Here is a 26033-nt window from a genome sequence, read left to right on the forward strand (position 1 = left end):
TGAGAATCTGTATAGGCTGGGCAGAAAAAATTATTTAAAATTAGCTAAAATTTGTCAAACACGACATGGACAAGATACAAGTCAACTACAATTTAATTTAGGGACAAAGGGAACCATTGAATCTGAATGTCGTTGTCTATTTACCAGTTGCAGCGTCCAGTTTTTCAGCGACAAAAACTGTAAGAAAGAAGCGGAAGAAGAGATTAATACATTTGCGTCAGCGCAGATGGTGGCCCCTCGTTATGTCACAGGGCCACTCTAGAATGGCTGAGGCCATTAGGAGTTACTTAGCTCTGTGAAAGGTAGAAACCTAACCTAAAACTCCCGGTGACACCACAGATCACAATCTTTAAAATACATTGCCGGGGGAGATTATGGGTGGTCAAGAAATGAAAGAGCAGTATCACGTTTGTTAAGGCCACTCGCTTCCAAGTGATAAATAAATTGCATGGATCAATCATGTAATTTTACTTGTTTTTCACTCGAGGAGCTGCTGGTGGTTTCGAACTGCGGACCATGCAGCTTGCAGCCCAACAAGTAACCACTCCACCACCAGGGCTCATGAGAATGATAACATAAGCTAATGATGTGCTGCCTACTGCCCATGGTGGGTACTATGAACAATAAGATGAACTGCCCCCCCACCCCCCAGGTGGCCCAGCTCGAAGATGATGTAACGTCAGGGACTACCTGCCCCTGCATTTCTCAAATACTTAATTTTAATCCTTAATTGTCTTTAGTAAAATCCATGAAGCTTTCGTACTATTCTTTTCAAAATATAGGTCTATCAGTTATGAATCCTTATGACTTCTGCAGCCCTATCATTTCAGCATAAAGCCTGTTATCATGGAAAACTCTCAGGTTCACCGCCCTCAAGGCCATTCCGACTCACAGCGACCCTCCAGGGCAGGGCTTCCACACCAGAAGCTCTTTAAAGAGCGCTACCGAATGAGGCAGTCAGCGATTCCTGCATTAACAGAAATTCTTAAGTCTCCACTTATACTGCTCAGCTGTCTCTACAAACAAGGAACAAGTGACACTCGCTACTCACAGCATTGAGCTCCCCGGTCCTGGGGCCCCACGGTGTGCTTGGCTCCAGTGACACATCACAGTCCAGACCCTTTTCCTCACACTGGCCAACCCCGGGCTCACTTGAAAGAAAAACATATTTAAAACTTAAATGCAAATATCATTTTTTATTGTGAATATTTTGCAAATCACTCTGTGGAAAGCCAGATCCTCAGTATTAGGCAGACCAGTTTCACACTTCAATTGAATTCACCTGGTGACTCACCTGCCGTTTCCTAGACTGCAGCTGTTTACGGGAGGAGAAAGCCCAGACTTTCACTCAAAGGACCATGCGAATCGCAGCCCCATGCATAACTGCTACCCCACCTGGCTCCATTGGAAACCTTAAAGATTCTATTGAGGGTCCTGACCTTTTAAATCACCAATGACCCAGTATATATTTAAGACCTTTTTAGACGAGACCTCACTGTTTTAAAATGTTTGGGTTTTGTTTTGTTTTTTTCTTGCAAACATTGGTTTGCTCTCATTGGAAGTTAACACATAACTTCAAGTTCACACAGAACTTTAAGTTCTCGGAAGTGAGGTAAATGACTTGCGGATGGACCCTGCTGATGTGCTGGGGCAGGGGTGGGTGGGTTCTGAGACGGGACCCACTGTGTAAAGCTGCATGCGGCACACTGACTTGTTAGGTGCTGGTTTTTGTCTCACCTAATTGCATCTTTGGAAAAAGGCACAGCGATGACATCTTTGTGACTGATCAGGTCGTCCAGAATTCTCGTTGTTGGGAAGGACTGCACGTCCTCACTTTCAGCTGGATGGCAACGGGTGACCAGGTGGTCCCTCACTTTACAGCCCTGTCAGGTAAGTGACATCAAATTAGAGGAAAGCCTTCCTTTGAAGATCCCTGTGTGTGTGTGGGGTGGTGGTGGTGTTTTGTGTTACCAGATGTTTGAGGCAGTTTACAATGTTTTCCTGTGAAAAGGTAACACTCCTAATGAAAGGTCCCGAAACACAGGTGCACCTAGTACCCAAGAACAGCCCTGCCCCTCCACCCACTTTAGGGACTAGAGAGCTGACAGAATCCCAGAAGAACCCTTCCTCTTACCAGGGTGCCATCTGTACTGACTTTTATGGTAAGCACTTCCTGACTTTACATTATACTTTTACCACTTAAGGATAAACCCCTGAACACTTTGGTTTCATTTTGCTTCTTTGGTTCAATACTGCATTTTTTATAATCCAACTAGGCATTTGCCTGTAGCAGTGCATTTGCTTTCATGCACAGACTTGCATTGCATGAATATTTAGACATGATTTATTTATCCTCCTGTTGATAGGGGGGTTGTTTCCCGTGCGGGTTAGTATAAAAACTGCTGTGGTCATTATTTTTACATGTTTCTTGGCCCACAAGTGCACAGATAGGTCGATTATACTGTTACCAGCAGCACCCAAGAGCTCCTGCCATGCCCCATCCTGGATAACACTAAGGCTCTATAAGCTTAGTCACCGTGAGGGGTATGTAGTGGTATCTCACTGGGGTTTCAATGTGCATTCCCCCAACTGCAAGCAAGATAGAGCTGCTTTATGCTTGCTGGACAAGAGTTTTTGCTTGTGTGAAACACTTATTGTCTTCCCCCACCCCCTTACTGATTTGTAGGAGCCTTACTGTAAGAGAGTTTTAATATGGTATGGTTACTGTGTATCGTGTTGTTGTAGAATATGTTTCAATTTGCATGTGTGCAGAATACAACACTGGAGGATTTCCATGTCTTTGACCTTTGAGACGAAAACTGACAGGTCTCTCTCCTGAGGTGTTTCTGGGTGGGTTCGAACTGCCACATTTTAAAATACAAATCTTTATGAGTATATATATTGCTAATAATCCTTTCTACCTTTGAGTTGTCTTCTCAGATCTCAACTGATTTAATATAACTGATATTCTTGGACTTACCAATCTCTTACTAGATTGCTTAGCGTCTCCTTCACATATAGATTTTTTTAAACTCATGGGACAGATTTCAATTTGATTCTCCCACTCCCACCATATGGACAGCTCTTAATGGAAAGGCCACCCTTGGCCCAGAACTCGGCAGTGCCAACTCAGTCAAGTGCCCATGTAAGTTTCTTCTGAGTAACCTTTGCTGTCTTCATGTCTGCCACTCTTGCAGCTCCTCTGGTCTTTGGGCGTTCCTGTTCAGTACACTAAATGAGTTTCTGACCCCGTCTCTCTGTTCAGCGGAGAGATACTCAGAGTTGCATTTGGCTCCTGTGGATTTGTGTTGAATGACTTCAGCATCAACCTAAAGCTGCATGTGAGCCACTGATACTCTGTCCCAGGCAGCCGCTGGCCTTGTTCTGGCCAACGATCTGGAGCTTCTCCATCATCTCCCCAGAGATGGTGTTCACTTGATTCTGGTGTATTGGACCTGATGAGGTCCACATGTACAGTCTGTTTACAGTGCTGGGGGGGAAAAGGTATGTGCAATGAAGAAGTCAATTTTGCAAAATGTCCACAGCGGCTTCCTGTCAGGTTCTTCCTTGCTTTGCTGTTCTCATGGAATGCTCTTCCTTCTCTCAAATTCTCCCTCCACTCTTCACATATCACCCCGTCAGCTCCTTTAGGGGCACACCTGGACTTCCGCGGCCATGGCATACCAGCCTAGGACAGACATCTGTGGCCCTGTGCATGTCTTCAAATGTTCACCGTGGGTGCAGTGTGACATTTATTTTTTTACAGTCTTGAAATTAGGATAGCTTTCCTTTATTTTATTTTTTAATCACTTTATTGCGGGCTCGGACAACTCATCACAATCCATCCATCCCTCCCTTGTGTCAAGCACATTTGAATGTAACATTTCTTGGTTACTCTCCCCCACCTGGCCCACCGTGTGGTCTCAATGACTGTGAAGGGGAAAATGAATTTCCACACGGACTGCACAGGGTTTGTAGATTTTTGTCATAGGGGTGAACATAAGAAAGAGCTGGGGTCCTTTTCAACGCATGAACTTTTGTTGCAGAACATTTTCAGAAGCGTTAGTGCTCAAGGGCTCTAACCTACAGCACCGCTCATGTATCACACCTGCAGTCCACCTGCAGCACTGTAATCCTGCCCACCTGAACATGATCTCAATGTCTGCCGTTGTCCTGCCCACACAGTCACGCAACACCATGACACAGCAGGCTGACCGAGGCACCCAGTGGGGTGGAAGAATAAAACAGGCAGTATGCTCTCGTTTCCCATATGCAATTTACATACGATTGATGCCGGAAGCATCTAAAACAAGGTCTGAAAGGAAACAGGTGTGGAAGGAGAAGGCAGATGGAGTGGAGGACTGGTTAAAAGAAACACAACCAAACTTTTCAAAAATAAAATAAAAATACTGCCTCACTTGAAACTAAGCAGCAGTATTTCTGTATTGTTTGAAGTGCTCTCTACATGAATGCAGTACTTGTATACTTTAACAAGAACAAAGGGAGCAGGGGTGTGTGTGCATGCGTTGGGGCGATGGACTACCGGAAGGTGTGATTGGTGGTCTGGACTATTGAGTGCAAAATTGATGATCTGAAATGTAAGCCCACCCCCCCACCCCCCCACCCCCACCCTGCCAAGAAATAGTCAAAGGGGTGAGGATTTAAATGAAAACATGCCAGTGCCCTAGTGCTGCGTGCCAGCTCAGTTGGGCAGCGTTCTCCATTTACCTTGGTAAGCTGACTGGGATCAAACCGTAGCACCTTTTGGTTACAGCAGGGGTAGAGCCCAGTGCCCATGGCACTCTGGGAGCTCGTGGTCGGAGGGTACACCACTGCTTCCGAGTGGTACTGACAGTGCGAGAACTCCGTACAGAGAAAGGTCTGAACAGGAGAAATAGATAAACTCAGTATTAGCTCCAAGACGGAACTATGCATATAGAACGTACAAAAAAGGCCGCCTCACATGTGGCTGATTTCTTGAAAGGTGACCAACAAACAGGTGACTCTGGGCGACGTCAAGCGGCTGCAGGGTTGGCTGGGCTCAGGGCTGAGAATGGCGCATGGCTAGGAAGGGGAGGAGGGCACTTCTTCCCAGGTTGATAGAAATGTTCTAGCATGTGGATTGTCAAGACTACTGTGTAACTCCGTAATTGCCTATAAAATCTCAGAGGTGTATGCTTAAGTGTGACTTTGGTGGCAGGTAAAACTGTACTCAAGTTTCAAATAGAGCAAGTGAATGTCAGGAGCCCCGAGGCACAGCGGTTCCTGTGCTCGGTGGCTAACTGCAAGGTGGGCACTACCATTCTCCTGATCTGCAGGAGAGAGAGGGGAAGGTGGGGGCTGTGAAGATCACAGCCCAGGAAGCCCCCAGAGTAGCTCCCTTCCTGCCTGCCAGGTCACTAAGAGTGGGACGGACTCGAGGGCACGGGGTCTTGATGTATATCAGATTTTACGAGTGACAAGTCATCAAAACAGATGAACATGAATACCTCCTCCCTTGAAACTCAGAGGAAGAAGAAGCAAAAAACAAACCCAACTCGCTGTGATGGAGACGTTTCTGACTCACGGTGATGTTGCAGGAGAGAATGGAACTGCCCCGGACATTTCCCCGATGCTAACTCTGTGGGAGTAGAAAGTCTCAGCTTTCCCAGAAGAGTGGCTGGCAGTTTCAAACTGCTGACCTTGAGATTAGCAGCAGCCCAACACGTAATCCACTCAATCCACCAAATTCCTAAAAGGCATACCAACCACTCCACCATAAGCCCCAGACCAAAGGTGGTCCGCTCTAGCTCAATGGGTCAGCAAACCTAGCTTCCCAATACAGCTCTTATGACAATCCATACATCACTTGTATCAAGCACATGGGTACACATGTTGCCATCATCATTTTCAAAACATTTTCTTTCTTTTTGTTTCATTTTATTGGGGACTCACAACTCTTGTCACAATCCATGCATCACTTGCATCTGCTGAATGTGTGCACATGTTGCCTTCATTCTCATTTTCTTTCTATTTGAGCCCTTGGTATCAGCTCTTCTTTTTTCCCTCCTCCCCAAGAAAATGCTTTGAAATTGATGGGGGCAGCAATTGTACAATTATGCTTAATCTAATTGAATTATGGATTGTTATAAAATATCATATGCATAATATAATTGTTATAAGAGCTCCCAATAAAATGATTTTTTAAAGTGCTAAATAGCGAGTTTTCTGGAACCTTGCAGCATCTTCGGGTCATGATTGTAATAAAGTGCGCGTGTTAGCACTCTGTCAAGGGGCTTCTGAATTCCTCGAGAACGCCAGGCCAGCGCGAAAATATGGTAAGCTGGGAATAATTCAAAGAAATGAAGATGCGCTTTTTTCTTCTCATTGAAAAACTGGATTTGGTCACACTTAAAACCTGCTACTTTTCTGAAAATTCAACCAGGCATTGATCGCTGCAGCCATAAAATAGCAGGGAGAGTGCATGGCAGATGCAGAAAGGAAAGCCGCAGAGCACCCTTGTTTTCGCCACCAGCTGCCTTAGAGTAGGGTGTCACACTGTCGGCCCGCAGGCCACATGTGGCCCCCGAGGTAATTTTTTGTGGCCCACGATGCTCTGAAGTAAAATGAAAATAGAAAGAAATTGTTATGAAGAAAATAGCGCTTAGGGGGGATCGAGGCAATACCGTACACACAATTCCCTCATTACATTTTATTTCAAAGCATGGTGGGCCACAAAAAATTACCTCAGGGGCCACATGCGACCTGTGGGCCGCCAATTTGACACCCCTGCATTAGAGAGCATCAGACACTAATAAACCGCCTGTATCAAGCAGGCCTTTCCCTCTGAGTCCCTGGGCCAGGTACTGTTGGCATAATATAGTCCACAAAGATAATGGGTTATGCATCCTACTTTAATGAGTTAACGACTGGGCCTTAAAGGCTCATAAGGTGCCACCACTGGTGTCTCTCTGTCCAGAGGGAAAAAGAGTGATGAACACCTAAACACACGTGTGAACAATTCATGTGATGGACTAATGGACCACGCAAACAGTAACCTCCACTTGAGAACAGATGACCTGGAGGGGGCATGGCTCCCATTATCAACTGCTCTGAAAAGGGTCACATTCGAAGGCCCCGGATTGAGTGGGCAGGAGCCCGGGGGCATAGTGGGCCATACACAGGGCGGAAAACTGCAGAGTCAGCAGTTGGAATCCACTGGCTGTTCCTGGAGAGAGAGAAGAGACCTTCGACTTCCCTCCAGAGTCTCGGAAACCCACAGGGACGGGTCGACCTGCCTTCCAGGGTTGTCATGAGTCAGAATTGACTAGCGGGCCATGAGTTCGAGTGTTGGTTTGGATAGAGTAGGGAAACCTCAAACCATGAAAGAAGAAACCAGGCTTACTGGCTGGACAGAGACTGATAGAACCCACCCCACCCTTCCACCCCCGCTAAAACGGGGGCCCTAGTCACCGTCAGATCTGGAGCTAAACGTACCCCCATGCTAGAATCATCAACTAATTACAGCAGAAGGCCGGTACTCGACCACATCAGTACTCGACATAATCGGATTTCGACACGACATGTTGAGAAAACTTTGCACAGAGCTTGAACAAAACATCGGAATCCAACCCGGCGCATGTGACTTCTGTAAGCAAAAGCAGTCCGTGTTTCAGTCACTTGGCGTTAGTTGGCGTTGTTGTATGTGTTGTTTAAACCTTTGTCAGGTGTGTTCCATGCCCTTAGCTATGATTGTCTTAGATTTTGTGGCTTTTTGTACTGTGTTAGATAAAAAACCTGGGCCCTAAGAGTTTTTTGAAAAGAAACATCATGAAAAGGAACTGGCTAACTGTGTTATTGATATTCTTGATGATAATAAACCCTTTTAGAAAACAGATAAGGAAACGCCAACAGCAGACCACGTTAGACAGATTTCCTTTTTTTTTTAGAGAAAGTCAGCCTGGTCCTAGTGAAAAAAGGCAAAGAAGGGGGAAAAACTCCTGCAAAGCAGCTACCAGTTCATTTTATGGAAGGGGATTCCCCTCCCCTTCCAAACACTGACTCTCTCTCCATCCCTCCTCTCCACATCCGCGTCCACAGATCCAGATCCTCATCAGTCTCAAGGGATGGGCCATACTGTAGTTGTCAAAAACTTTTTCAATGTTGTGTTTCTTATTTAAGTTATATTCTTCAACTCTGAACTTACTTACTTTGAAATTTCTGTGTAATGTTTTGTATAAAAAGGCAAGGTTAGTGTAAAAACTTGGTGGTTGAGAACGAATTAGTCTATTTTCATATTTCTTATGGGAAAATTGATTTGGAACTTGACTGCATTGCATCTCAATGCTCCTCCTAGAATGGACTGACGTTGACTCTGGGGTTCTACTGGAGGATCCAAAGGGTAACCTTTTCTCCAGGACCCAGTACAAGCAGAGAGGCAAGGAGGAAGGACGGGAACAGGAGACAAGGGGAGGAAGGGGAGGACATGATGAGGCCTTGAGGGGATTGCACTGAATGACCTGAAACAAAGTGTGTGCGATTGTCGAATGTACAACTGATGAGCTGCGCTGTAAACCTTCCCCTCACTCACAACAAAAGGTTCAGTAACGACAGCACTGTAAAAGGCCGTTCCATCAATGTTTGCAGGAAAGGACAAAGGAAATAAAAGTCTCACTTGACAGCATCTTGAACAAGTCAGCCAGTTGACCGTTCCCCACAAGCGCCAGTACACATCTCTCCAAGACTTTAATTCTTCAAAGAAGCTGTTCAAATACTCGTGAACATCCCAAGTCTTGTCTCTGGGAAAAGAACCACAACTGTTATCTTAGAAGCAAATGATACAAAATTTCAACTTCTTGATGTGATTGAACTATTGAATTGAGTGACAAGTGGATTATATGCCAATAAGACTGTTGGGGACCAAGATGTGTTTCAAACAGATGTGTTGAAAGCGTGTGGCTGCTTTCCAAGAACATTTCCTCAAAAGAGCGATGCAGTGTGGACGGCAGGGCAAGGTAGCTAACGCTGCCTTTGGGGGGTTATTCTGTGGACAACAGAAAAAGGGATGAAAAGTTCACTGTCAAGTTTTTTGGACAATCTAGATAAAGAGTTATAAATCAGCACACTAACCAGTGTGATCAGATGGGCTCAGGTAACAGGCATCAGAAGACACCAAACAAAAAACATATTGTTGAGAACAAGGCGGGTCAGAGCAGAAACCCCAAAACCATCTGCAGACAATGGTACATCCCCTCACAGAAAGGTCACAAGAAAGGATGAGTCAACCAGGGTGCAGTATATATAGCACTGATGAAACACACAATACTCTTCTGGTTCTTTGAGGCTTCCTCACCCCTCACGATCATGACCCCAGTCCTGCCTTTCAGTTCTGACTAGACTGGAGCATGTACTCTGGTACAGATAAGAGCTCATGACATCTGGAATCCAGGTCAGATAAAACTCAGAAACAGAAATGGAAGTAGTGGTCCCATGAGGGTAGGGGGAAGGTGAAGGGAGAAGGGGGAACTGATTGCAATAACTATGCATAACCCCTCCCCACAGAGGGGGAGGGAAGGAAATGTGGGTGAAGGGAGACAGTAGTCAGTATAAAATATAAAAACAACAATTCATAATTCATGAGGGTAGTAGGGTGGGGGGAGGAAGGAAAAAGGAGGAGCTGATACCAGGGGCTCAAATAGAAAGTAAATGTTTAGAAAATGATGATGGCAACATATGTACAAATATACTCAATACAAATGATGTATGGATTGATATAAAAGCTGTAAGAGCCTCCAATAAAATGCTCTTAAAAAAACAATCAAACAGTTGGGACTCGGGAATTCCTTGTTAAACAGACTTTTTATTATTATAATTCTGAATGTTATAAAATAAATTGAAGTAATTATTGCTGATTCTAAAGATTTCATGAATATACTAGTTCTTTATGTTCAAAAGACGTTTTCTAATAATTGAGTAATATAGTTCGGTATATAGACTAACATTTAGGTAATACACATTGTATAATTGATATGAAGTTAAAAATAGCAAAGATTTAAAATCAAATTTGCTATAGTCATATGCAATGCCAGTCCCTTCCCCCGCAACCCCTATTCTAATATTTAATTTTGCTACTTGTTTCTTAGTTCAACAAGTAACAAAATACCGTCAAACATTTCAAATGTTTTAATTATTTAAAAACCATTTAAAAATGTATGTATCACTAGCAGACTTTAGGAAAATACTTTGAATAAAGAACCAAAATTGAAGTTGATAGTCAGCTGAATCACTTTCCTCAAAATGAGTCCTGGTTTTAATAGAAGTAATGTTCAAAAGGTGAGTCAAGTCTCAAGACAAAAAGGAAAAAGAACGAAAACTTATGAAACTCCAGACTTGAAATAACTATGCAGTTCCTTGATTATCCTTAACTGTGCGAATGAGACATGGTGAAGTTGACTATGCTATATCCATATTAAGATCAAATGGCAAACATTTCCCTGTAATCAGAATGCTGCTCATATAAAATTTAGTACTGTAGGTTTTTTACAAATACAAGTGCTCTGCAGCTTGACCATAGAGAAAATAAAGTACAAAGAAAATCAATACAACCATAACAGTACCACCAGAGATCGTGTTTTTGTGAACATGAACATACTTCCAGTTTTGTGTCCTCACCTGTTCTTGCCACTCAATAGACCACTAACCACTTCCCATGTAATGATATCTTCTTCACCACATTCTTCTTAAAGGGTATCCATTAAAAGTCGATTAGATGTGTTCATATAGATATACTATTTTATGGATATAGAGGTGTACATTAACTCTACTTCTTTGAAATAGGGTGAAATCGGATGTTATGCAATTGGATTCTGCATGAACCCCGTATTACATACAGGCAATCCCTATAATAGCTCACCACCATGGAGTCACTTCTGACTCACATACCCTGTAGGGCAGTGACTCTCAATCTTCCTAATGCCACGACCCTTTCATACAGTTCCTCATGTGGTGGTGACCCCCAGCCATAAAACTATTTGCTTTGCTACTTCATCACTGTAATGTTGCTACTGTTATGAATCAGGCGACCCCTGTGAAAGGGTCAAACTCCAAAGGGGTCACAACCCACAGGTTGAGAATCACTGCTCTAGGACAAAGTGGAACTGCTCTGTGTTTCTGAGACTCTAAGTCTTTACGGGAGTACAAAGCCTCATCTCTCCCCCGTGGAACAGCTGTTGGTTTCAATGACGCAACAGGTAACCTGTGCTCCTGTTTAAGCCATAGTTCAATCTCTTTGAAGCCTGTTATGTTGAAACCTTATGGGAACCTGCCGGCCGAGTCTGAGAGCTACGCCCACAGGATATAGGAAGCGGGGCCTTGCAGGATATGTAAGATGAGGGCTGTGCCAGTTGTATCAGGATTTTGCACATGACCGGGTGCAGGGTGGGGTATATATGGGGACTCGCAGGCATAGGATGAGGAGAGGGCTTAGGGTGCCTGGGTACAGCAGGTGGTGGTGGCCCTGGCTGCTGCCACGCTGCTGGTGTGGCTGCTCCTTCATCATGTGCCCGCCCTGGGCTTGGCTGATGCCACCAGCACCTGCAGCAAGAGCAGAGGAGCCAGAGCAGACTCTGCCCAGTGCTGTGGGCAAAGGTCAGCAGAGCTGCTGGGTCACTGAATGAAGCCAGGAGAAGGGGGGTGGGAGAGGAGGAGGATGATCACTGTGGGGTTTTGGATGCACCCTGGATTCTGCTGCTGGCTCACTTGTGGATGGTCTTTAAAACCATTAGGGGAGGGAACTTTCTGGAACACGTCGAGACGGGCGGAGGAGCAGCAGGTACCTGGACTGTGCCCAGCGACCAACAACTTCCCACACCCCAACCCCAACCTTGGGCCACTCAACGGCTGTCGAAAATGGTGGAAGAAACCACGTAACACAATGGTTTTGTTTTGTTTGGGGGGGGGGGGGCCGGGCAGGGGTCAAACCCAGTGCCACCCAGGAAGAGCTGAAGAAAGCTTACAGGAAACTGGCCTTGAAGTGCCATCCTGATAAGAAATCCAAATGGAGGTGGAAAGTTTCAACAGATTTCTCAAGCTTATCAAGTGCTTGCTGATGCAAAGAAAAAGGTAATTATCTGAAGAGGCCATCAAGGAGGGTAGCGCAGGTGGTGGTTTGGGTTCCCCGATGGGCATCTTGGGTGTGTTCTTTGGAGGTGGTGGAGGACGAAGAGAGAAAGGAGAGGGAAAAACCTTGGGCATCAACTCTCAGTAACGTCAGAGAATTTCCATAAGGGCGCTGCAGAAAACCAGCTCTGCAGAAGAGTGTGGTTTGAGACAAATGTGAAGGCCGAGGTGGGAAGGAAGGGGTTGTCCTAATTGCCAAGGACTGGAACGCAGCTATGGCTTCATCAGCGAGGACCTGGAATGGTTCAGCAGATTCAGTCTGTGTGCACGGAGTGCCAGGGCCACCGGGAACAGAGCAGCCCTAAACATGGACGTGAAAGTTGCAATGGCAGGAAGACAGTTCGTGAGAAAAAGGTTCTAGTTCACAATGACAAAGCCATGAAAGATGGCCAGAAGATAACATTCCATGGTGGAGGAGACCACGTATGAGTCTGGACTGGAGTCAGGAGATAATATTGTTCTAGGTCAGAAGGACCATGCTGTTTTTACAAGAGGAGGAGATGTGTGTGGACACAGCTGGTGGAAGCCAGGATCCACCCCTCACAACTGAACCAGTCATCACGTCTCATCTGGATGAGACAGTCAAGTGTGGGGATATTGACTGGGCCATGCCGAGTTATCATGGACCATATGAAAAGGGGTATCTAACTGCTGAATTGAAGGTGAACTCCCCTGTGAATGGCTTTCTCTCTGATGATAAAACTCTCTCTGCTGGAAAAACTCCGACCTGAGCGAAAAGGAAGCAGAAGAAACTGATGAAATGGAGCAGGTAGAACTGGTGGACTTTGATCCCAAGCAGGAAAGGCGACGCCATTATAATGGAGGAGTGGATGAGGATGAAGGCCGCCATCTCTGGGGTGGGGTCCAGCCAGTGTCAGCCCTCTCAATGGGGCCAGTATATATCGCTCACCGCTGGCATCTCATACGCAGTAGTGAATAAGTGAAGGACTGTAATCATAATATGCTCTCTACTTGCTACTGGGAGGAGTGGGCGGGGCTGGGCGGGCTCTGCTCTGGTACCTCTGCTGCCCCCTCTGCACTGCTGCCTGCACCTCTGGCTACACCAGCAGTGCCAGCAATGAGGAGGGCAACCAGCAGGGGGACTCCCACAATGGTGTAATGTGGAGTTCACACAACACCCAAATCAACACGTCTTATTTCACAGATGGACATGAAGTGGCCCAAAATTGCATTTTCATGTGTTTAATCCTTTGAGCATCTAGGTGTTTGCTTCATTTATCTATTCATTTGTTCTGCTACTTTAATACAGCAACATAACCTCTCCGGAAAATTCTCTGCAGCAGGATGGTGTCCAAGGATACATACATTTTAAAGCATCTTCTAGAAAGAGTGTACCAATATATACCCCCAGCCCCACTCCTAGTGCCACCAACCCAAAATGAACGCGTTTTGTACTTTAAAGGGAAAAAGAGGGGAATGGATAGCCGACAAAATATGATGCATTTATATATACATTATAGACAAGCCGATTTAAAAGGCAATTCTCCTTACTTGCTAAAATTCACATGTAAGTAAAATTGGTTCTATCATAAAATTCAATACAATTATATAGATAACTAAGATCTGCTCATGAAATTGTATTTTAATTGTGGTGACCAAAATATATTCTCTTTCATGATTAATACATAATAATGTTTATTATTTTACAGCTCCAAAATACTGTGAAATTTAGTCAGTAAGTAAAATATACCTTTCACAACTACCTTAGTTTGCCCTGAAAGCAGCATCCTCCTAAATCTAAGTTGGATCACAAGTGAGAAAAGATGCTCTTCCGTTCCTTAAAGGTGCAGTTAGGCTTTTATAAATACACTAGAAATTCACATTAAAAAAAAATTGTATTTTATCTTCACTCTACCTTAGGTGAATATAGATAATATTTCCATGTTGATCCACATTGATTTTTCCAGGAATGCAAGGAATTCTTCTTTCTGTTTCCTTTGTTAAAAGTTTCTTACATAAATAGCATCTACAGCACAAAGAAAATGTGAAAACATTCAAGAAATTTTAAGATGCTGTAGGAGTCAAGAATTTAATTGTAACACACAGCCCCCCAAGGAAGAACCCATCACTATACCGATATAAGGTGGCTGCGTTACCGCGAGAATCCGGGTTCAAGTACTCGGGATCAAAGAGCCTCTCAATCTTCTTACAGAACAGTTTACTATTAACAACAAACAACCAAGAAATTAATTTCCCGCCCTTGTTACCAAGGTTGTGTGATGTTGACGTCAACACAGTCCGTCTGTCTGTGCCCGGGCAAAACAGGGTGAATGATCCTAGGAGAGTTGCTCTTCTACTACATTCTGGCCTTCTACTAAGGAAAGAAATCTATGAATGAGAACTGCTTGTTCCACAACGTGCTTTTAAGAGAAAGTAACACTGACAGCTAGCTACTTATCTTTAAGCATGCCCTTTGCTGCTGTAAAAAAAAAAAGGTTATCATTTAGAGTGTTGCAGATACAAGGATAGACAAAGACACGAACAGAACAAACAGAGAACTCACAGAGAGACCTCGTGAGTGCAGGCCAGGCTCCCAGCAAAGCTGTCGCTGAAACCCCACGGAGGAAGAACAGCCTTTTCAGTAAGCGGTGCTTTTGGCAACTAAGCAATTACTAGGAGGACAGTGAGTCTTGGCGCGTACTTGGCACCACAGCAGCAATGCAGTCGAGCCAGATTACAGAGACAACGTCGGCGAGTACCTCCGCCACCTTGAGTTCGCCAAGACAGCGTTGACGGAACACAAGACACACTAACCTCGCTTAAACTTGAAATTCTATTTTACACCCTGACCTCCATCCAGACTCGTATGCCCACCTGGACGTCCAAGAGGCGTATTCAATAATACTCTAAAAGACCCACCTCCTGATCCCTCTCACTCTCATCCTACCCCTCTCCATCTGGCCTCGCTCTGTAAATGGGCACCACCAAGTTCAAAGCCCAGTAACTGTCCTTGAATCCTCTCTCCACTGTTCCATCACACACCTGTAAAGTCTCTCAAACATACCCGGCAGCCATCTGCTGCTTCCCAGCCCCATTGCCTCTACCTGAGTCCCCTCCTAGCCCCTCACGTGCTCACTCGCTTGCGCTCCGTGACCCCCACAGCCTGTTCTCCACGCAGCAACTAGAAAGGTTTTTTAAAACTAAGGCAAGCCGTGTTCTTTCCCTGCTTCCAATCACACCTAACATACAATTGATGCTTCTTGCCCTGGCCCCAAACATCCCTAAGTGATATGTTCAGTGCCCGCCTCCTCCCATGCCGCTTTCCCCCCTACATAAAAGCCTGCCTTCATCACCGTTTACACACTTCACCTCTACAGTAGACTCAGACGCACGTTATACAAAGTAACCTATTCCGTTCCTCATGTTTATTTTGAGCCACTGGCTCTGGATAAGTTCTGCATCACTTAAGACATACTGGAACATAAGCAGCCTGGTGGCACAGAGGGTTAAGCTTTGGGCTGCTAACCACAAGACATACTGAAACAAAAGAGCAATCGTTTTCTTTGAACAGAAAGATCAGGTCAAAACTCAAATTTTAAAAAGTACCTCCTAAACTTATCTTTCTTGTCCTTTAAATCCTCCACTTCATTGTGTGTGAACAGATCGGCTATCCGAGTGAGAAGATTTGCGTTAACGCAGTTCATATTGCACGGCGTGGCGACGATGGCGTCCATGTTTTGGTGGCAATATTGAATACACTGTTCAACCTGACAAAACAGAGAGCAGAACACGGGGGTGGAAACACTTTTCACAGAGGGAAAGTCACTAAGCACCTAAACCACGGGGTCGCAAGTGGCCAGCAGGCTACACAGGCACATCAACTGGCAAATAATTTTCAACCTCCTTATTTAAATCATTAAGTGATCACGCCACAGGCAGTGGCAAGGAGAAGCATCAGCCCACCGACTCAAATAGACAGGATACTTGACTTCATAATTCAGAAAACCTCGTGACATTCTAAGCCTCCGTGTCTCTGGGTGGCAGAAATAAAATTTCAGGATTTCCTCCATTGTATCAAGTTCGTTCATTCTTCTGGCAGTCAATGGTCCGCTAAATATTCTCCAGCCACACCATCGTTCAAGTGCATCCAGTGTCTAGTCCTCCTTGCCCACTGTCTAGCTTTCACGGGAAAGTGACATGACGGAAAATACCAGGGCTTGGGTCAGGAGCACCATCACCCTGGTGCTCTTGGAGACTTTAAAGGGGCCTTTTGTGGCAGATTCCCCCAACACAACACGCTAGTTTATTTCTTGACTGCTACTGCTTTGCCCAGTGGTGTTGTGGGCTGTGTGTTGGGCTGCTAACGGCAAGGTCCTCAGTTCGAAACTACCAACTACCGCAAGGGAAAACGATGTGGTTTTCTGCTCCCATAAGGAAACCCACAGGGACCGGTCTACCTGTTATCTAGTCACTGTGGGTCAGGATCGACTTGGCAGAAGTATGCAGTAGTAGTTAGCTTCTGTCCACCATGTTGGTGGAGCCAAGTAAAATGAGCTCTTTGACAGAAAAAAAATCTGATTTGTTGGTCTGGCTGTAAGGATTTTTGTTTTAGTTTGAGGGGTAATTCACACTGAAGGGTTTAGTCTTTGATCTCTATCAGCAAGTGCTTCATGGCCTCTTCACTTTCAGCCAGGTTGTGCTCTCTGCGAATCATAGGAGGTCCCTGAACCTTCCTCCCATCCTGAGGCTGCCCTCCTCTTCCTGCAGTCCAGCTTCTTGGATTATCTGCTCCGCATATGGATTGAATAACTAACGTTGGCTAATCGTATATTCTTCTGAAAAATTTTTGTTTCCAGCATAAAAATTATTCTTTAGGGGTGAGATTGCAAAGGAAATAAAAAAATTTTTAAGTGTCTTGTTTTTTAAGTTTCCGCTTTTTATTTTTTCCTGTAACTCTTTCCGGAGGCAATGGATACCAGTTGACTGAATGGGGAAGGTTCTACGACTAGAAGCCTTTATTTATAGGGGGCTAATAACAGGCCAAGCAATCAAATGAAGCAACGTGACATCAGTTAACATGTGTAAATGAGTATCGCACACTGTGTAGTGTATTAAGAATAGGAAGCAAACATTTATTTCAAATAAAGCTTAAAAAACATATAAAACATTTAAATGATAAGTAAATCTACTTTTTAAAACTCAGTTTGAAAAGTACAGGCATATACTGTGCTGTTTTGCATCATCAGCTCCTTGGAAGCAACAGGCATGAGCGTGTGAGACACAGAAAATGCCATTGTTTACTACTTGGCTAGTCTCACTCTCATCCCCTCAACTGTGAATGAGAGGCACAAACAGGCAAAACATACTTAAAGAAATTAAATAGTGAAACAAATACATTCCCCTTAAATGCTTCGCTCAATTTGGCTCTAGAATGAAATCCCTTTCCAGGATGGTTAACCTGTAAGTCACTCTTGAGGCAGCTTACTCGAGCAATTCTGACTCACAGTGACCCCATAGTTACAGTGCATGCATCACCCTGCCAGGCCTGCCCCCCACCCCCACCCCACTTTGCCCCCAGGCTGGGAACAACATCCCTTCAAATGTGAGCTGTAGGTTCCAAGGAGCTCACACTTGTGAATGAACAACTGTTTTAGCACGTTGTTGTAGAATTTTCTATATACTTGGAGGAAAAACCCAAGCATACCTGTGAAAGAAAGCAAAGGTGAATAAAATGAGCATGGGTCTTTTATGAAAACTTACCAATGAATCCATTTTCAGAAACTCCGAGGAAATAAGAATAGAAACGACATTTCCTGGCTCTACAAAAAGAGGGGAACAAAATTAATTTTGCCTTTTGATTTGTCACTGGATCCCCCTAGAAGAGACTCCTGCTCACCATCAAGGGAAGGCGTTCTGCAAATGTTACTCTAAGGAAACAGTGTCACACAGACTCACTGTGCCACACGGCTCACTGCAAAACCTAGAGTGCAGAGTAAACGCTCAGTAAAATTTCCCGGGAATTCGATCCAGATCAAGCGAAAAGACTCCAGCTAAAGATACAGCAAATTGAAATCTTAACTAAAGCAGGAGGTAGGGCACAGAAGGTTAAAAAAAAAAAAAAGGAGTAAAAAAAAAAAGGAAACTATAACTCATTGTATGAAAATCAGGCCGAGAAAATGATTAAGGAGTGCCCTTGCCATGAATGAAATTATTTCAGTGCTTCTAAACAAACATTCAATTATGTATCACATATATATAACAAGAGTACATACAGAATTTTAAATGTGTGTTTGAACAAACATTTGTCTATGGAACAAGCATTTAGGTGCATTCTTATGAGGAAATGTGTAGTGATAAGAAACGGAATGGTAAGGAAGCATTCACGACTTCAAAGACGCTGGGCATATTTCCCAAGGGCAGCCTGGGTGGGCAGGCCATCAGAGCGAGAGAGCGGGGCACAGGCGGGTATAACTGTTTCGGCACAACCTCATCACCTCCCATGAGGCCTATTTAAGAGGGAAGGAATAACTGTCCCTGATAAGGAGCCCTGGTGGTGCAGCAGTTAAGTATTAGGCTTCTAAGTAAAAGGCTGGGGATTCAAACCCACCCTTCAATGCTGGGAGAGAAAGACCTGGAGATTTGCTCCTAAGAAGATTTCAAACACAAAACACAGCAAGGCCAGGTTCCAGTGGCTCCCAGGGTTTCCAGGACTGTCTATCTTTCTGGAGGCAGACTGCCACATCTGCCTCCTGCAGAGTGGCTGCTGGGTTCCATGACCCCTCCTGCCGTTAGCAGTCAAGTGCTGAATCGCTGCGCCACAAGCGTTCCTTTCCGTCAAAAGGACAGCCCAGAATCCCAAAGGGGCAGGTGGTACTCTGTCACATGGAGTCACTACCGAGGGAGATGCCTACATGACACCCAGCACAAACGGTACAAAAGTAATACTTCCAAATGTTTAAAATCAGTAACCCCACCTTTCCCTAAATAGTCACTCTGAAAACTAAGGGAGCTTCAACAGAAAGCACCAAGGCAGACTAGGGCTGGTGAGAAAGTGCCCCAAGGTAGAAGTCATATACCCCGGCCCAGTTGAAAGCCCATGTCGGAGATGATTAGATTTAATTGAGCATTTTGGTAGTTTTCCTGATCAGATTAAAGATTGCTTTGGGAAAATGTAGATTTATGGCTACCGATTTAAGTCAAAGCTAACAGAGCTTCACTGCTTATATCTCTACTACATAACTCTGTTGGAGTAAACACAAGTGATTTTTTTTTTCTTTTCAGATTTTTATTTCACATATACATATCATAGTGGATGGTCTGGAATCTCTAGACTGACTGAAAATTGCGATTTAACGCTCTTGCAATGTTTAGCTAAGGGCTCCTAGTACCTTTTCCATTTAGTGGTCAGTAAAACCAAAACCTTCAGCGGCTCAGTCAATTCTGACTCATAGGGGCCCTGGGGGACAACACAAACTGTGTATCCCCCAGGGTTTCCAAGGCTGTCAATCTTTATGGAAGGAAGCAGACTGCCCCAACGGCCTCTTAAGCAGCGGCTGGTGGGTTTGAAATGCCGACCTTTCAGTTAGTAGCTGAGGGCTAAAACCACTGCCCACCAGGGCTCCCATCTGGTCCCTAGAACATTAACAATCATAAATCTCTTCAGAAAACATATACACGGTCAATATAGCTAGCTTGCTTCCTAATATATTTTGAAATCTTCTGTTACTGTTGTAAATAGTGCACTCAACAACTTTTACTAAACTGCAAGTGCTATCTCCTAATAAGTGCACATTTAGTCAAAGACTACTTAGTCACTGTTCTTTCTATCATCTCCAACATGTTTTTCAAACTTCACAAACTGAACCACCAAGGATTTTCAAGCCCAATACCCAGCCAGTTGCTGTTTAGTCAATTTTGACTGATGCAGGGTTTTCAAGGCTGGGAAGGTGGGAAGCGAAACACCAGATCCTCCTTCTCAGGGCCCTCTTTCTGGATCTGAACCTCCAACTTTTAAGTTAGTGGTCGAGTTCTTAACTGTGCACACCACCCAGCGACTCCCACGACAGTTCTATCGATCGATAGTTATCATGTTAGAAATGAAGTTGGAAAGCAAAATTAATATGTAGTTCATTTTGAAATAAGAATAAATTCACAACACAAATAACATACTTTTAGGGGGAAAAAAGTGTCTTTTCCCCAAACGAAAAAAAAAAAGAAAAAAGAGCAGTAAGAGTCTCACTGTTTTATGCTGCTGTGTATCTCAATGTTTGGCTTAGTAGGCAATAATCCGATGCATGTGTGCATTCTGTAATATACCAAAATTTGACAAGTGGTCGTTTCTTAAAGGTTAGTTGCAATATGGGATCTGAAGTCATCCCAGGGAACCTTTCCTACATCGGTGCATCAACCCCCCGGGACACCCTGGACGGATCTCAGACCCACACGTGATGTTAAAACATCTGGCGCTGCCCAGTTATTAAACCTTGGCTTGTGCCGTTGTACAGCTCTTCTGAGTGTTACCCATTTGGTTAGACGGGGTCAACTTTAAAAAGCACAGTCGTTAACAGGGTCTCATCACATCAAAATAATCTCATCAGGAAAGTTAGTCATTTTGAGAAGCTCATGAAAGCATCTATGAGACTTCCAAAACGCTAGTTCTCCCTCTAAGCCAGGATTTTACCATCAGTCACAAAAACTCTCACTTTCAAGGAAATGTCTCGCATACTTGGTAACCAGTTTCACCTGCCAGCCCTACTCTCACAAAGCACAAATGGGCTTGAGAGCTGCGCCGCCCTCCAGACGACCCTCCTCCTTTGTTGAGCAACTGAGCCACGAGGGTAAGTCAACCAGTATCGCCGCCAAACTGCAGAAACCTTTATTAAAATAAAAATCTCAACGTGTGAAGCTACTGATTTTCCACCGATCCTCAATCGAAATCTATACACTCGAGTGGGATTTCCATTTTTTTTAACCAACCCTTCCCCAAAGAATTCTGTCAGGCTCTTTGATTTACATCATCACAGGCAATTTCAACGGCCTCAAGGGACATTCCTTTTTTCTCCTTTGAAACGTTCCTTGAATTCTGGGAGCAAACAGAAGTCTAAAGGGGCAAGATGAGGGCTATAGGAGAGATGGGATAAGGATTCCCAATGAAATTCTCGTAGGACAGCGCTTGCTACCCAGATGGTGAACAGGTGCACTGTCGTGATGGAAGCAAATTCCCCAGAGCAATTTCCTAGCCTTTTTCTCACCAACGCACTCTTCAATTTTCTTGAAACTTTTCTTAATAAGGCCCCAAAATCATTCTGTGTCCTCTGAGGAAATCCATCAAGCCTACCCTCTTGGGATCCCAAAATCAGTCGCCATAACCTGAGCTGACTTCTCTGTCTTGAAGTTAGCAGATCTCTTTGGAAACCGTGTTTCTGATTGGACCATTTATTAGAAATTACCCAAATGAGATTAAGACAAGTGTACTTCTGGGAAAACTTGGTTGCAGCCATCCACTGACCAGAGACTTGGAATCAACTTGTGCGTGTGTCAAGTAGACATGCATCAAGTGCAACTCTGGCAGCAATACTTTTTGACTCACCCTGGTACGTATAGTGCATCACATCAAATAGTAAAAGGATCAAATAGTAAAAGGATGAATATTCAATGGCCAAGCTTTAGAAAAAGGAGCAATTTTCACTGCTTCATCAAGGAAACTGCCATCTTTCTCTTTTCCCTTTTGGACTATGAGTGCATGGGCTCTAAGAGCCCAAACTGAGCCAGCACAGTGTGGGTCACACGAAGGCCCCAACCACGTCGGTTGGTACCTCTTGAGCAAAAGTCAACAGAGAGACAAAACAAGTCCCATCTTCACAGGATCACAAATATCTCTTAACTGTAGCCTCTCTGAAAAGGTCTCTGAAAACCTCGGGGCCCACACACCACAGTTTAAGAACTGCTGCCCTCGAGATTTCCCCTTTGCCATGAATTCACAGAAAGGGGACGAGGTATCTGTTTCTTAACATGCTGTCACTCATCTGAGCTTAAAAACTGACGTGCATACAATTCTCCACATTCCATTTTTGGCTTGAAGGAAGTACCAGGTGACAAACAAATTTCACTACAAAAGAAGCAATAGATGTCTTGTTTACCTAAAGTGGGCCTCTCACACTCTTTATTCTCCTTAGTGTTCCTTTTAACATAGTTTATCAACCAGTTGAAGATGTGAACATCACAGTGGACCGAAATGTCCACCTCTTCCCAGCGCTGGGCATCCATAGATAAATATTCAGCAAAGTACTTCATTTCTGATATCAAAAGATCTCGTGGGCAAGTAAAATCTTCTTTCAAATTTTTGGCTTCATCACATACATGGATCACCATATTTGGCCTTCACAAAAAATGTTAACATAGAAATGAAATTATTAGAGTTTTAGAAGAGGAGCCAAGAATACTGACTTTTTTTGGGGGGGAGGCTTTGCATAGCTATTGGTTTTATAAAACATGACAATTTTTAAATTTTGAAGTATTCTGCTTATCTCATATCTTAGATTGACTAATTATTAGTAAGCTATTGACTTCATGAAATGAATAAGTTTTTCCTAAACGACTGACAAACTACGTGATTTAAAATTTTTTTTCAAGTTGCAAATGAATATAATTTACAAAAAGAGTATGAATTCACACAAAAAAATTAAATGATGCATTCTGATTCTTGTGAGAAACACAAAGTCATGGTTATGAGTGTGGATGGCTTTGATAAAGGTTCAATATTAAAATTTTCCTACTACTTAGTAAAAGCAGTCACAACTACAGGTGTTCACTAACGAGCAGAAGCCTTAGCATTGGTTCTTTAGCTACTTGTCAGAGTCAGAATTTGCTTCTGGGCGTTCATTAAATATAACTTAGTAAATGTGGCTCAAGTAATTCTTAAGATTGCAGTAAGTTTATTTATATATGTCAAAAGCCATGCATGAGCAGTGTTAGATGATCTATCAGAGAGACTGCTTTAAAAATCATATACTTCTTAATTTACTTTCCCCTGAAGATTGTATCACCTCAAAAACATATATCAATGTATGTGTATCTGCACTCATATGCCACTACAAAAATAATAAGGTGGTTGAGAGACACTGTCCTACAACTCGGTCTCCAAGTCGATTCTAACTCAGCGCAAGCCTGCCGGACAGAGTGGGTTTCAAGGCTGCACATCTGCACAGGAGCAGACAGCCTCCCCTTGCTCCTGAGAAGTTGTTGTTGGGTTCTAAGTGCCAATCTTACGGTTCAGCAGGCCAATTTATAATCCACCGGCCGCCAGGGCTCCTGCAATATTTGTGTAGTGTGTGTTTAACTGACCTTTGGAAGTTAACAATACAGAACACTTACACTCGAAATAAAAGCAGGCTGTTAGAGAAAGGATTCTAAGCAATGCTCTGTCAAAGTCAAAGGAATTTATAAGTTCACAAAAACAAATTTATGGGACTTCGTTTTCTTTCAAAGAAATGACAGTTAAAATATAAACCAGCAACAGCTAGTAAAATAAAGTTTCTGTGGTCTTTGGGAACACAACATTAAATAATAGTATATCATTTTAGCAAAACAACCCCCAAAAACCTGACAAATCCATCAGTCAAAAATCTATGTAAATAAACCAAAAACCATGGAATTGTATATTTAAAGGGTACATTGTACGGTTTCATGCATTATATCTCAGCAACACTATTTTTAAGGAAGAAGCAGGTGCACGAAGGGAGTGTCAGGGAGAAACACAATGTCCCTATCTTGACTCGGGTGGTTACATGGGGAGCATGTTGTCAAAGGTCATTACAATGAATGCCTGAAACATATTCATCTGACTACACATCTAGGATATGATCAAAATATCAAAATTCAATACATTGTAACTGTTAAATGTTTCAGTAATTATATTCAAGTAGTCCCAAGACACACATCCAGTTTCCTTAGAAGATAGAGAAATCATGGCACAGAGGTTTTTCTTTAGGGTTTACCTTTTACCTCTCAAGGTTTTATGTAAACGGACGTTGTTTCTAATATTTATGCTTCGAAAGTCACTTCTGAAAGCGGTAAACTACAGCAGAAGTTTCAGTAAGGATGTGACTAGGTCACAGAGTTAGGCAGCAAATAACTTTAAGGTTCACCATCGGGCACGAAGCTGATTCCAAGAGTTTTAGCAATCGTGCAGTGGGTGATGATTTCTATAACCACAATCACATACGTCAAAGTTTAATATTTGATAGTTCATCTAGAAACAACCAGCCTCCTACCCTTCAGATTCTTCCGGCTCTTCTCCACCATTGTGAGTAGTACCATTTTCACTGTCTGAAGAACAATTCCGTGTGGAAGCTATACTATGTCTTCCTTAAATCCAGAAACAAACACATACAAAACAAAAAGGGGAGGTGTTAGCGCGGCGGGCTCAGAGCAGGCGTGACTTACTGAGCGGTGATACTGTCAATGCATAGGATGGCGGGCGGGTTAAGGGGAAGCACTAGTCAGGGAGCAGTCTCCACTAACAGTCCTAGCAGCGTATGGAAACACTGTAACCCCCCCCCCAAAGAAATAAAAAGTTACCAAATTACTAATATTACAAACGAAATGTTTTCTAAAATACATTTTTAAAATGTATTGTTGTGTATAAATATAAATCAAATGTTCAAAAGGCAACAGTATAGTTCTTTCTTCCCAAAGCAAAATGTTGATCAATATTTCTGTGATGAAAGTAATCACTATGCTCTGAGAAGTTCTAAAACCAGTTATCATTTCCAATGTTATTGCAGAAAACATCTCTTCTACCTCGCCACCAGGTCACTTAAGGCTACTGTTGACTGCAACAAAGGGCCATTGTAAAAAAGGCGACAGGAAGGAGGAGCGAGAGTCTCCCAGAAACAGCAACAGCAACGAGAGCGCATTAGTCAAATCCCTTTAAAACAAAGCCAAAAAACACCCACAGGAAACAATGATTAGTACCTCAAGCACAGAGGTCGAGGACTAGAGTGGGAAGTTTGTTATCATAAAGGACTTTTTGGTTGTAGTCTTTGATCTTTATGTTAAAACTTAAAAATGAAAAAAAAAATAGCACAGACAGATCATCATTTGTTAACTTCAGGAAGATAATCGATTTTTCTGTGAATATTTAGATTGCTCTTTGAACAAAGTGCAAAAAGTTGACAGTAATGTATAACATTTTGCAGAATCATCTTAAAGCAAAGTACCACCTTTTGTTTGAAAAGCTCACCTGTTTTGGACCCTGCATCCTGACTCCCAGGAGCCTCCTGAAGGTCTCCGTGTGTATCAAGAAGCGAGGCTTTGATATATGTGGCTAATGTTTCCACAGGACTCTCGCCCGTAGCCATGAGAGCATTATACTGGTTGTCCACAGGTGAGCTTCCACTGCTCTTCAGCTCATCAAATCTTTTCGCACACTGTCATAAAGCAAGAGAAATGGAGGTGTTTTTGTTTTTCAAGATAAAAAAAGAAATAGAAGGTTTCCTGGCCTTTTATTTTCAAAGCATGTGGCCTCATCTTTCTGGCTGGCCATGTGACAAGACACAGCGAAAGCCTTAAAAACACTCAGGCCCCCTGCTTCCGAGATCATCCCCTAAGAACAGGACTATGTGTTACAGGGTGTTTGAAGTCATCAACAACAGCCTAAGAATTCAATGCAAAGTAATGTTGTTCAATACAGGTAAAATTTAGAATGACATGATACCATTAAATATTACGGAAGCCACAGACATGAAGATGCTTACAATACGTTGTTCTGGTTAAGGGTCACTAGGTCAGGTCCAGACTCATAGTGACTCCATTTACAGGGGAATGAAAGACTACCTGATCCCCCATCACTCATTGATTGGTTTTAAAATGAATCACATGGTCAACAGAATATTCACTGGCTGATTTTCAGAAGT

At 43.5% G+C, this 26033-nt stretch overlaps 1 protein-coding gene and 1 pseudogene across 6 annotated transcripts in view; one reads left to right on the forward strand and one right to left on the reverse strand.

Moving 5' to 3' along the window:
* Window positions 1-26033, reverse strand: part of SANBR (SANT and BTB domain regulator of CSR) — a 52120-nt gene that overhangs the window by 13375 nt on the left and 12712 nt on the right. For 4 of the 6 annotated variants that reach the window (XM_045294116.1, XM_045294114.1, XM_045294115.1 and 1 more), the window contains 12 exons: window positions 25361-25547; window positions 24390-24483; window positions 22257-22495; window positions 17878-17936; window positions 15724-15884; window positions 14252-14338; window positions 14033-14143; window positions 8654-8777; window positions 4729-4881; window positions 1738-1883; window positions 1052-1151; window positions 145-177 (listed from right to left, as the gene is read on the reverse strand). In XM_045294116.1, coding sequence (XP_045150051.1) covers window positions 145-177; window positions 1052-1151; window positions 1738-1883; window positions 4729-4881; window positions 8654-8777; window positions 14033-14143; window positions 14252-14338; window positions 15724-15884; window positions 17878-17936; window positions 22257-22495; window positions 24390-24483; window positions 25361-25547 — 1494 coding nt within the window. Of the gene's footprint in view, window positions 1-144; window positions 178-1051; window positions 1152-1737; window positions 1884-4728; window positions 4882-8653; window positions 8778-14032; window positions 14144-14251; window positions 14339-15723; window positions 15885-17877; window positions 17937-22256; window positions 22496-24389; window positions 24484-25360; window positions 25548-26033 lie in introns of those variants that run through there. The other 2 variants (XM_045294118.1, XM_045294117.1) reach the window with 2 other exon arrangements.
* Window positions 11887-13096, forward strand: LOC105979319 (annotated as a pseudogene).

The sequence above is a fragment of the Echinops telfairi genome, unplaced genomic scaffold, assembly GCF_000313985.2.
Source record: "Echinops telfairi isolate 266 unplaced genomic scaffold, ASM31398v2 ScPeMD7_2573;HRSCAF=3158, whole genome shotgun sequence".
NCBI classification, from domain to species: Eukaryota; Metazoa; Chordata; class Mammalia; order Afrosoricida; family Tenrecidae; genus Echinops; species Echinops telfairi.